Below are 11,905 nucleotides of genomic sequence, written 5' to 3'. Positions count from 1 at the left end.
TTCTGAAGCTGCTGCCCCCGCGACCCGACCCCGGATAAGCGGAAGAAAATGGATGGATGGATGGATGATAGTTTATATATTTTTTTGTTTTTTCAGCTTCAAATGAAAGTTGTCACCAGCGCGATCTTCAAAGGCAAAAAGGAAAGTTATCCACCAAGCATCCCTCAACCTTTCTTGGACACAAGAATCAGTGAGTTTCAAATAAAACAGCTCCACACACTTCTGTTTCCAGAGAGTCACATACATGCATGGTCTGTCTTCTCCAGGCGAACAAGAGATAAACATCCGGGTTCTTAGCATGATTCGCAATGAGCAGATTAAGGTAATGGGATGAAATGACCAGCTTGACATAATCCAGCACCAAATCAAGCGCTGAGTGATTTGGGTTCTGTGTTTCTGCAGTACAGTGTCCCCGTCATTAAGTATGACAGAAACGGCTTCAAACCAAGGCCAAGGCAGCTCATCCTGACCAAGACTGCTGCCCATCTGGTGGAGGAAGCCAAGATCAAACAGCGAGTGTCGTACAATTCTCTCAAAGGTCTGAACTACATTCAATAATTCAGCGGTTAACATTATTATTATTAATATTATTGTTATTAGTGTTCTCGTTGAGGGCAAAAACTGAGTTTGGACTTTTTGCAGGGATATCTGTAAGCAACTTAAGCGATGGCATCATTGTAATTCATATAACTTGTGAAAACCCCAAACAAAAGGTGAGTCTTTTTTTAATATATTACATTACACAGAATTTATTTTATTGGGATTTCGTGTAATAAATCAACTAAGGCTGGTGAATTAATTTTGTAGTAATTTTGAAATGGAATGAAAAGGATCCAGGGCCATGTATTTTTTTTTTACAAATCTGAAAAGTGGGGTGTGTGTTTCTATTCAGCCTTCTTACTCTGATACTCTTAAAGAAATTCTGTGCAACCAAAAGGCTTCAGATGGAGCCCAACTTTATTTAATGTAATGTCAGTATAAATCCTGCTGGTTTGTGAAGGTTTCAGAGGTTAGAGGACATTAATGAACACCCAGCATCAGATGAGTCAGATATAAAGGCTGTGGAGAAGCAGAGCTACCCTATAAACAAAGTTTTTAAAAATCCCAAGCTTTGAACATGTCACACAGAGCTTTTCAACCCAATTCCTGAAAATGTAAAGAGAGTGGAACAATTGCATTTCTACCAAAACAGAGGCATCCATCTAAACTGAGCAAGGAGAGAATTAATCAGAGAAGGTTTAAGGAAACTCTGGAGGAGCTGCAGAGATCCACAGCTCAGTGGGACATCTGTTAGCATACACCCACAGCTCCAATAATGAGGATTAATCAAAGCATATTTATATCTAAAACTCCCCAGTGAAAGCAAAAGAACTAAATCCAACTTAGAAACTTTAAGATTTGAAAATTGCTGACATTTTCAATTTAATGTGAGGTTGAGTAAAAAAAAAAAACAAAAAAAAAAAAACAATAGACAGAAATGTCATCGTCAAGATGTGGAAAGTGATCAGACTTACTCCAAAAGATTTGCTGTTAACTGCAGTGACAGTTTGTTTTACTCAACGTTTGACTCTTTTGAATACAAATACATGACGCACTGTAAGATACTATATCTGGGTTTGTATTTTTTACTTAAATCGACAGTGATATGACTATGGTAATACAGAAATTATTCTAATGATGACTAAGTTTGTGAAGATTCAGAAACAAAAACTTTTACATTTCCAGGTAAAAATCTAGCAAGATCATTTGTCACTCTGTTTGTCTCAGGGAGATCTGATCATACAGTGTGATCACCTGTATGAGTTTTTAACAAAACTCAGCATCATTGCCAACAAACAGGATGCAATCAACGTGGTTCAGGGCAGGTGAGTTCAAGATTTGAGAACTAGACACTTGGTTTTGCCATTCAGATTTACTCAACAACTTTGGTGTTTTTCAGCATTAAGATTGAAATCCAGTCTGGCAAAGAGAGCGCAGTGGACTTTACCGCAGGGCAGGAGGCCATGGTGTACAAAGCCAAGAATGGACACCTGATGGTGGTGAGTAAAATCAAATAATCACATCTTTAAATTCACCTAGAGCATAAGAGAAAACATAAACCACTTTTTTTTTTTTTTTTGCTGCAGGTTGCAACACGAACAAGGACACGGTAACATGTGAGGACACACAAGAAGCCCCTGCATATTTAATCAGGAGACCCCTTAGGAAAGGATTATGTCCACAGGATACACACCCGACCTGAAACAGCTGCATCCCTCATCGGACAGAAACACACTTTTCATCCGTTTTAGGTCAACTTAATTTCCAGTACAATATTTGCCTACAATAAAACTACAGTTTGATATTTTATCTAGTAAAGTTTAAATCTGAGATGTTAATTCAAAAGGTTCACTTTAAGTTGAAAAATCAAAGATGTTGTGCAAAAAAATATCTGACTTGAGGAAACCATATTATTTTCAAACTTGGTAAAAAAATACCCCACGTAATTCTTTAAACAACAAAGCCATATGTATTATATAATTTTGTATTTTCACTGACGAGGAACATGTGGAAATTAAACACATACCAAAATCAATGCATCTAGAAATTTATTTGTGATAAAGGATATATAAATATAAAACATCATTTGTTCACTTCTGTACAACAGACCTAAAAATCGATGAGTGCTTTGACTTGAACATACAAGTATGCAGACAAGACAGTATATTCTGATGAATGCAGTGATGGACAGGTCTAATTCCCATATCTGTTAAAAGTTTGTAGACAGGCATCCCCTTTCTGCCAGGCTTCACTCTGATTACACTCAGTCACTTAAACCTCAGCAGACATCATCCAATCAGCTCAGTACGTTTAACACCTCAGGTCACAGATTAGGTTTCCTCCACTGGAGAATAAAATGTTTATAGCGGAGTGAACGGAAATATGTCAGTCCAAGCTAAATAGAATATAATCCAGAGAGTGAAATGTTGCATTCTTCTGTGATACTGTAACATAAAAATTATTTGTTTTATACAGTTTTATTAATTATCAGGCTACAAAATAGCCACGGTAACATTCCAGGGATAAAACAGTGCCACCGTATGGTCGCATTGTGGTATAACACCACTGACAGACCCACAGCAGCTAACCATCTACATTACCTTTTTAAGTAATTACATGTTGTAATTCAGGTTCTGCTGTGTGTCACATAGCTTGGACCCTTAAACAACAGATTTATACTGACAGAAACACCCCACAAACAGTCCGATGGGAAAAGCTTGTTCTGCTGGAAGCAAACACCCATGTAAGCAACTGTAGAAGAAGTCATTTTTGAGATTACACAACAGCTAAACAACTAAAACGAGACACAAAAACAGAAAACAACACAAACCGATGTACGCCACTCAGAGCAGTCTCTTGGAGAAGCTGGTAAAAGACAACAGGAAGTGAGAGAGAGTGATTTGCGTGGTGTTTGTAAGGCACAAGCATGGTGCAGAGACACAGGCTGCTGGGTCAGAACAAGGGAGGTCATTGGTGGTGGTGTGTGCGGTCATCGGGTCGTTTGACGTGAATCCTACGAACTCTTCCTACGGGCTCTTCGTCGTCGTCCAGATGGCTAGATCTTCCTGCAGCGCCGCCTGTGGCTTCCAGCAGTGCGTTGTCTGGACCCCGACCGTCGTGGGACTCGTACAGAAGGATGTTGAGGGTCTCCTCATAGATGCGCGCCTCAGGAAACTCAACCTGAGTGTTTCACAAAGAAATAAAATAAGAGCTATAGTGAAAAATGTACTGCTATGTAATGGTAATGATGAAAAAGACCGAACAGGGTAGACGAGTACTGAAGGTCAGAAGTGCCGCAATCCAAGAATTTATTTTAATGACATAATAATGCACCAAATGCATATTTACCTTAGTCTGCTTCTTTTCTGTGGCGTAAACAATGGAAGTGCAGCACACTTCTGCAATCTTACGACCCTGGCCATAAAAAGACCAGCAGCAGATCTCATCCCCTATCACATCTTTGATGAAGAGGACTCGCCCATTGAACCGCAACGACAGCTTGTCAAAAAGCTCAATATTTTTTAGCATGTTGTCATCAGAATTGCTGGAGAGGAGAAAAAAAAGTTGATGAATGACACTGCAAGTCATCTGGGTTATGATCCATAACTAATAATGATGCTATTAAAGGAGACTCACCTAGTATATGAATATTTATTGTTGCTTCTGTTATACAGCAGTTTCACAGTAGGCTGGAAAGACAAAATGTTTCTTAGTTAAAATGTTTTATCTTAATAGCTCCATAAAATCTAGTACAAGCTACAAGAACACACCTTGTTTGATGTTGCAATGAGTCTCTGCTCTTCCTTACATGACGTCATGAGAGGCACTTTACAAAGAGGTTCATATGTTTCCTTCTTCTGAAAGACAATTTTTTTTCCTTTATTAAACACTGCAGTTAAATTAGACTAAATATGATGACAAATGCACCGTAAACTAAATGTAACTAGGATAGGTGTCTACCAGAAGGAGGCCATTCAGCTATTTTGGTTTCAACAGTGGTCATGTTATCTAAACAAGAATTACTGCCACAATAGAAATGGCGCTTTAATGCAAAACCTTTAGAACAATGTCGTTAATTATAAATCATATTTCACCATTTTTATGAGTGCGTCCCTATCAAAATATTTGATTACAAAAAGAAATAGCCACTTAGTGGCAAGTAGATGAGCAGGAAAGGGTACGTTCATGAGCATATCCAAGTATATATAGACAAGATGGTAACACTTTGGTATCGAGTTCAAAGCAAAGTAGCAAGAAGAAAAACCACACAGAGCTGACTGAGCATGTAAAGAGTAAAAGGAGATTCATCATCACCTGTAAGCCTTTCAGTTGTCAAATAACAATGTCTTTAGTCGTATTAAACACAAGTTTCTAAATTTTACTAAACTTTTATGGGTAAACTTGATTCATTGTTAAATAGCACACATAGAAAGTCAGATAATCACATCACCTGTGCGGAAACTAAACAATTTAGCCACCCAGACAACTTCCTCAAATTCAAACTAATGGAGAAGAATGGAAACTACAATGACTTTGGACAAATTATGGTTGTTGATGCCAGATGGCCTGGATTGAGTGTGTCAGAATCTGCTGGCATTTTCACACTCGATTTTCTCTGTGGGTTACAGAAAATGGCTAGAAAAGAAAAAAGAGAGAAAATATCCACAGCGTGGCCATTGTGTGGACAAAAATGCCTCATTAGAGAAAGTGTGCAGAGAAGGTTCATAGACAGAAGAGCTAACGGTGGCTAAAATAACCACTTAACACATCATAAGTATGCAGGATGCCGTCTCCTAATGTATAACATTTAGAGCCTTGAAGCATAATCAGATATCAGATTTTTTTTATTAAAGAACTAACCTGCAAGGCTGCTGAACATTCATCAGCTAAGCCTTGGACAAGATAATACTTGGCCTCTGCGAGTAACTCTTCAGTTTCCCGACGGCTCTCTGGGAGTGGGACCGCCCCATCCCGGAGGTAGTTAAGGATTGTTCCAAAGTGTTTTCCACAGCGATCAATTAGGATCCAACCTATAAACAGAAACCCATTGGTGTGTAAAAGCAAAGAACATCAAGTTACTGTGTTCAAAAATGTACATACAGAGCTTACCTTCACTGTCCGTAAGCACCTCCATCCGCCCACTGAACATGGCTTTAAGCATGGTGTCCTGCTTTGTTAGTGTCTGCATTGTAGTGTAGTAGAGCGCTCCGCCCACATTTAACTTCACATACTTTGAACTGGGGCTGGAACCTTTGAAGGATGTGGTCCTGGTTGTAGCTGCTGGCACTGCAGAGCTCACCACACTGTCTCCTGACATCTCTTCCTGGAACAAAACAAGACAAAACATCAAAATGGAATGATTTCCCTTAAATTCACGTTTCCATGAAGAGTTCAGTAAACATCTGTACTATTTTGTTATCTACTTGGGGTAATGCCACATAAGTAACACCTTTTGGTACTACTTCACACAGCCTTCTTCATAAACCAATGTGATTTATGAAGGGAATCATAAGTGCTGAACAACAGCCTGTCTCCTACTGAGAATCCATCAGAATGAATAAACCTTATGAACTCCAGTTCCAATCATTTCAAGATTGGAACTGGAGTCATTTTGTCCACCTATACAATAGGCACTGTAGTGCTCATTGTGATTTCCTTCAAAAGACGTATGCTTACTGAAAGCTTGCAGCAATTTCATTTTCCATACGTTCATAACCAATCCATAATCTTCCATACTTTTTTGTTACAAATTATATATAATACTATAAATGCAATGTGGTTTTATAATTATATTCAAAAAAGAATCAAAAGTTTATTATCCTTATCAAGACATTGTAATAACTTTCACTTATTGTCGATTAAGCCACCTCTAAATTTAATTATTACCAAAAGGACTGGGCGGTGGTCACCATAGGGCCTATTGATCTGGTATAGAGAGGTGAATATACCAGAAATGATCCCAAAGAGATAACAAATATAAGCAAAAACACACAAAGTGAATATATAAGTTAACATCAGATGCCATAATAAAACTCTGATTGCATGATTTGGCATCGATAAGTAAGCAGAAAGTCTTAAATATTTTAATGAAATGTTTAAAGTACTTCCACATTTTTGTCTTACTATTACTGGTGCAGTCTATTTTAAGTTGTTCAAAATTAAAATCAGATCAGTCAAAACCTATCTATGTTTACTTGGGTATTCTGAAAGTGTCACATTTCAAAAGGAATGAACATTTTATTCAGTTGGAAAAAAACGGCGTCATCAAGGCCATCAGTAAACTGAAAATGAAAGCTTTCACAACTTAAAAAATCGAATCCAACAAAAAATAGATAAATAAAAAAACAAGAGGCACTAATGATTCCAAACATTAGATGTTAGTTTGTTTCTAAATCAATGGACTGATATTTCAATGTAGCTCACAACTTCGATTTAGCGCTCAGTAGCTAGCAGCCAGTTAGCATAGATAGGAGTTACCGAAGATATTCTATAATAAGTAAATTATTTCATACTATGACATTTAAATAATCTGAATTTCTAAATATTGTGATGCCAAGGAATAACTAATTTGTTTATGGTTAGAAAGAAGCCCATATATTTACCATAGAACCCACAGCTGACTTCGAAGTTGTTGCTTGCTAGCGCCAGTCAGCTAACACCCACTATTTTCCGGTGTTGTGCAGAAAAAAGCGCCCGGTGACAGGAAAGGCTTTTCAAGCGCTAATAGGTTTAGAAGCAATCAAAAGTGCCTGACAACACAATACTATTCCTAATAACTTTTGTCAAAAAATATTAAATATTTAAATCTTGAATAAACGAAGATATTTTTATAATTAAATATTTACATTTTTATTAAAATATTATATTGATGAATACATAAATAAATATTACATCTGAGGAGACATGATCCACCCACACTCTAGAAAAAAAGGGAAATGTGTTTTTGAAATTGAATTGTGTACTAGAATTGAATAATAATTCGACATTAAATTCATTTTTGTGCAAATTTTGGATGAAAATATCCTATTATTTCTATAATTATTTTACAAGTTAGTGATGAGTTAAATAATTCAACAAACTCATTAAATTAGAACATTATCTGACTGATTCAAATGTAAATTTCAGCACAATTATTTACAAGCCTCTGACAGAATCCGCATGATTAAAGACAAAAGTATCGTAATTCAAAAACATCCTGGGTTGATTTTCTGTCCAGTGTAAGAATAAGGGGTAAAAACAATGGATAGATGGATAAAAAATATTTAATAAATATATCAGTAAATTATTGAAATGAGTAATAACCAATAACACCCATATGAATGCTATAGAAAATCTCTAATTCATTTAGTAAAGTATGTATTATCATTTCATGACTGAGACATAAATGCGCGTTCCATCACATTATTTTCTTGACAGGGGTCACTTTTACGGTACATCACCAGAGTACCGCTGCGCGTTCATAAAAATGACGTCAACCGTCCCAAACACAGTTTAAAGGGAGAGGTAAAACATCATAAACTTAAAGAACGAAAACTGCTGGAAATTCTTTAATTTAATTACAGATAAATCGCTTTACTTTAAACGAGGCTGCGAATGAATAATTTTAATTCGCGTGAAAAATAAATCATGTATCCCACACGTTTCCGTTGATACAGCAAAGTGTAACAGCAATAACAGTCCCATACCCAACGCCCACCTAACACACTGGGCGATAGTTGTATTCCACAAAATAAATTCATACTCGCCGCTACTCTACAAACAGAGTTCGCTTAATAAAAGTTTTTTTTTAATTTATTTATTAAGGATCTACGCCGAACGCACTTTGCAAAACCGGATAGAAACTACCCGGAGTCGTTTTAATGCGACGCAATGGATTAATGGCTGCAGTCTATGTAGAGATCTCTTCTCATTGTTTACATTTAGAAACGGTGTGTCTTCTGCGTTACAACAAACTGACATCGTTGAAACATCAAAGTCCGCCTCACCACAATGCTAATTAAACCTAACCATGTTTAGAATATATGTTTTATAGTCAGTATCAAACCGACAAGCTGCGGGCTAGCCCTGCGAGCTAACAGTCGCTTCTCCATCTTCACTGAGTCGTTTCTAGCTCCAGAGATGCCAAGTTAGATCTCTGTTTCTGTTTTTTTAATTGGGACTTTCTTCCTTGTTGGATGTTACGGACTGCCAGATGAAGGAGAACGTATAACGAAAGGTGTGCCTGAAGGCCGGACAAAATCTTCTTATCTTCTTAACTTCACAGGTAAGCTCTCCCAAAACAGTATGATCATGTTCAACTTTTCAGGGAGTAACAAGCTCCAAACAGCACAGATGTGGACTTTGACACCTCTAAAAAAAACTGTCATCCTGCTTCATATTAACGGGGTACAGCTGCAACCCAATAACTTGGAATACTGTCAAAAAGTTACATTATTTCAATAAGTAAATTTAAAATTCAAAATCATAAAGATTTGTAACATACAGTTATTTCAAGCGCTAATTTCTGTGTATGTCGATGAGTATGCCTTAAAGTTAATGAAGGCATATCAATATCTTTAGAAAAAAAATGAAAATGATATCTATTACTAAAAAGATAGCTCTTTACAGTGTGCAGTATCCAATCATAATAATAGAACGTTTAGTGGAAGGAAAAATTATGATAGAAAGGGATGTCTTCAGAGTACTGTGGAGTAAAACCCACTTAAACGTTTAGAGAAGATTCAAAAGTTGTGCATGCACACCTGGAGTCAGAACTTAAGGAAACAACACCAAGATGTATCCAAGACAAGAGATGTAACTGTTGCAGTGGGTTAAACCATTCCTGAAGCAGAGACATCAGAAATGACTCACCCCTGGTAAGGAGGAAAAAGAACTGACTGTCGCTCAGTGGTCCAAGGTTCATTCTTTGTAAACAATTAGAATTTGTATTGTCTCTCTGTGTAGGTTTTATTGATGAAGAAAAGAGTTTCATTTTTTGAACTGAATTAATAAAATAAATAAGCAATTAAAGGATATTCCAATTATGGACCTGCATTAGCAATTCTGTCAAAGAAGGGTTTTAAATTTGGTTTTATGTAATATGCAAGTTTAAAAAAAATAACAACAACAAAAAAACCCTTAGACTTTTTGATTTGATTGTAAATTATTTAAATCCCCCCTTGTAGTTTTATTGAAGTGGAACCAATGGTCTACATTTTTCTTTCCTAGGGTGCATCATGTTTAGTGTCCCTCAAAGCTCCAAGTCCGAGTTCTTGGACAAAGCCAGGCAGGCCAGAGAGGAAAGAAAGGGACACAAAGAGAAGGAGAAAGCAGCAACACAGATCCAGGCTCTGGTGAGGAGATTCCTCTGTCGCTGCAGACTCCAGAAGCAAATCAGGTGACTACAGTTTCAAGAGCTTTGCATTCTTTTTGTATGGTGATAGTCTGAGTTGCATTTTCTTTTAATATGGTTTTCTGAATAGTCCTTTTTTTCTTTTTATCTTACCAGGAAAGAGGTTGATGACTATTTTCAAGTTTCTGAAACGGGGACAACAAAAAGAAATGCACTTTCAATTTTCAAAATTGCTCGAAAATTGCTATTCATATATCGCCTTGAGGATAAGATGGTGAGTTTACTGCTGTCCATTGGTTCATGTCGATCTGTGATGATACATCAGCTTCAATTGCGACAGTTTAAAAATATTGAAAATACGTCACAAATGTAATTATTTATTACATAAAGTCCAGAGGCGCTGCTTGGCACTGTAAAGAATTTAATTGGTAAACTAAATGTACAGCCAAATAAAACTCTGTTAATGCAGTTGTAGCCCTCTTTAAAGTAGTGCAAACATATGAATGTAGTTAAACATAATTTCATAATTTCTAGTCAAAGATGGGTTGCCTCAGTATATCTTATAGATTTGCCTGTGCAACTCCTCCTGATTTTTAATTGCTTCCATCAGAGATTTGAGAAGCTTTGTCGAGCGATTCTGGCCAGCATGGAGGTTGAAAACGAACCTAAAGTGAGTCTGGCTGTGTTGTTATCCATTAGAAATTAATCATTTTTTTTATCTCACTTTCTTTCAGTGATGTTTCTTCCTTGTGGTTTTCAGGTCTGGTATGTTTCCTTGGCTCTCTCCAAAGACCTCACTATTCCCTGGCTGAAACAGATCAAAGATGTCCTGTGGATCTGCTGTCAGTTACTGAAAAAGCTAAAGGTAATACTTCATCCTGTTTTTAATTATTTAATTATTGCATCCAGTTCGTTCTGTCCTCGCGTTTCAGATGTAGTCGTACAACCAACTGTGTGATTTTTTTTTTTTTTTTCAGCCTGACATACTCCAAGACAACAAGCTGGTTACACTGTACCTCACCATGCTGGTGACCTTCACCGACACGTCGACGTGGCGGATAGTTCGAGGAAAGGGTGAGAGTCGAGTAGAAACAGATCTGCTGTTGCCTGACATGCTTTGTTCGAACGGAAACATAATGAACAACATTTTCCCTGCCGATGTTGCAGGTGAGGCTCTGAGACCTGCTTTGACAAGGATTTGTGAAAATATTATGGGGCATCTAAATCAGAAGGGATTCTACTCAATACTGCAGGTTCACTTTTACTGTTTATTTTTTTATACAGTTTAAACAAGACAGTTGTGTTCAGTTGTCTTTTTTTTATCTTTTTGAAAAAAAAAAAGTATATTTGTTAACTATGAAACTTGTGTTGTATTTGTGTATAGATCCTGTTGACCAATGGTTTGGCCCGGTCTAAACCGTCTCTCTCTAAAGGCACCCTGACTGCTGTTTTCTCTTTGTCTCTGAGGTACATTCTTATTTCAGTTTCTCCGCTTGGATAGAACGCTTTAGTTTTGCCACACATGGATGTCTGTTGTGTTTTATAAACTGGCTTATCAACGAAATCGGATCTTTTACAGGCCAGTCACTGCAGCTCACTTTTCAGACAACCTGCTCCGGTCCTTCCTCCTCCACATCATGTCCGTTCCCGCCGTCGTGTCTCACCTCAGTGTCTTGACTCCAGAGGTAAAAGCCTGTTGTTGTGTCTGCGTCTAATGCCATGAAATGTTAAGACTGTTTTTCTTTACATATACTTTTTCCCAACAGTGCATGGCATTAATCCAGACCCATGACCTCTTGCGGAAGTTCATTTTGTTTCTGAGCCGGGAAGAACAGTGTCTGGACATCTGTGTGTGTCTTGAGGGCAGCCACACACTCTGCTTACTTGGTAAGTGCTTTCAGGTGATTTAGCACTTGGCTTTTTAATTGCTAAAATAGATGTGTGTGCAGGTCCATTTTTGTGAATTGTAGTATAGTCAAAACATTAGTTTAAATAATCCAGGTCAAAAAGTTAAACTGGTATCTTATATATATA

General features: G+C 37.2%; 3 protein-coding genes across 5 annotated transcripts in view; 2 read left to right on the top strand and 1 right to left on the bottom strand.

Annotated features, from left to right (window-relative positions):
• Positions 1 to 2,575, top strand: part of myo1ha (myosin IHa) — a 13,975-nt gene extending 11,400 nt beyond the window's left edge. For all 3 annotated transcript variants that reach the window (XM_008418719.2, XM_008418720.2, XM_008418717.2), the window contains 7 exons: positions 97 to 190; positions 267 to 322; positions 403 to 538; positions 643 to 713; positions 1,768 to 1,865; positions 1,940 to 2,039; positions 2,127 to 2,575. In XM_008418719.2, coding sequence (XP_008416941.1) covers positions 97 to 190; positions 267 to 322; positions 403 to 538; positions 643 to 713; positions 1,768 to 1,865; positions 1,940 to 2,039; positions 2,127 to 2,153 — 582 coding nt within the window. In that variant the 3' untranslated portion in view covers positions 2,154 to 2,575. The remainder of the gene's footprint in view (positions 1 to 96; positions 191 to 266; positions 323 to 402; positions 539 to 642; positions 714 to 1,767; positions 1,866 to 1,939; positions 2,040 to 2,126) is intronic.
• On the bottom strand, positions 2,572 to 7,229 carry kctd10 (potassium channel tetramerization domain containing 10). Its single transcript, XM_008418721.2, has 7 exons — positions 7,143 to 7,229; positions 5,650 to 5,863; positions 5,401 to 5,570; positions 4,311 to 4,397; positions 4,177 to 4,229; positions 3,889 to 4,084; positions 2,572 to 3,720 (listed from the first exon to the last, which is right to left on the bottom strand). Exons 1-7 carry the CDS (start codon positions 7,143 to 7,145, stop codon positions 3,508 to 3,510), a joined length of 936 nt encoding a protein of 311 aa, XP_008416943.1. The 5' UTR covers positions 7,146 to 7,229; the 3' UTR covers positions 2,572 to 3,507.
• Positions 7,230 to 8,382: 1,153 nt separating this feature from the next.
• ube3b (ubiquitin protein ligase E3B) overlaps positions 8,383 to 11,905 on the top strand; it is a 12,426-nt gene continuing 8,903 nt past the window's right edge. The window contains exons 1-10 of the mRNA XM_008418716.2: positions 8,383 to 8,803; positions 9,748 to 9,916; positions 10,028 to 10,145; positions 10,482 to 10,541; positions 10,632 to 10,736; positions 10,849 to 10,945; positions 11,039 to 11,124; positions 11,256 to 11,338; positions 11,451 to 11,556; positions 11,638 to 11,758. Coding sequence (XP_008416938.1) covers positions 9,756 to 9,916; positions 10,028 to 10,145; positions 10,482 to 10,541; positions 10,632 to 10,736; positions 10,849 to 10,945; positions 11,039 to 11,124; positions 11,256 to 11,338; positions 11,451 to 11,556; positions 11,638 to 11,758 — 937 coding nt within the window. The 5' untranslated portion in view covers positions 8,383 to 8,803; positions 9,748 to 9,755. The remainder of the gene's footprint in view (positions 8,804 to 9,747; positions 9,917 to 10,027; positions 10,146 to 10,481; positions 10,542 to 10,631; positions 10,737 to 10,848; positions 10,946 to 11,038; positions 11,125 to 11,255; positions 11,339 to 11,450; positions 11,557 to 11,637; positions 11,759 to 11,905) is intronic.

This window comes from Poecilia reticulata, linkage group LG9 (genome assembly GCF_000633615.1).
Source record: "Poecilia reticulata strain Guanapo linkage group LG9, Guppy_female_1.0+MT, whole genome shotgun sequence".
In the NCBI taxonomy this organism is placed as follows: domain Eukaryota; kingdom Metazoa; phylum Chordata; class Actinopteri; order Cyprinodontiformes; family Poeciliidae; genus Poecilia; species Poecilia reticulata.
Note: the sequence above shows the minus strand (reverse complement) of the source record. Positions and strands in the feature narration are given on the sequence as shown.

Coding starts and splice junctions, on each gene's coding strand:
- kctd10 (XM_008418721.2), bottom strand. Junction 4,398..5,400: donor AATGTTCAGCAGCCTTGCAG/GTTAGTTCTTTA, acceptor ATTGTCTTTCAG/AAGAAGGAAACATATGAACC. Junction 4,230..4,310: donor TCATTGCAACATCAAACAAG/GTGTGTTCTTGT, acceptor TTGTCTTTCCAG/CCTACTGTGAAACTGCTGTA.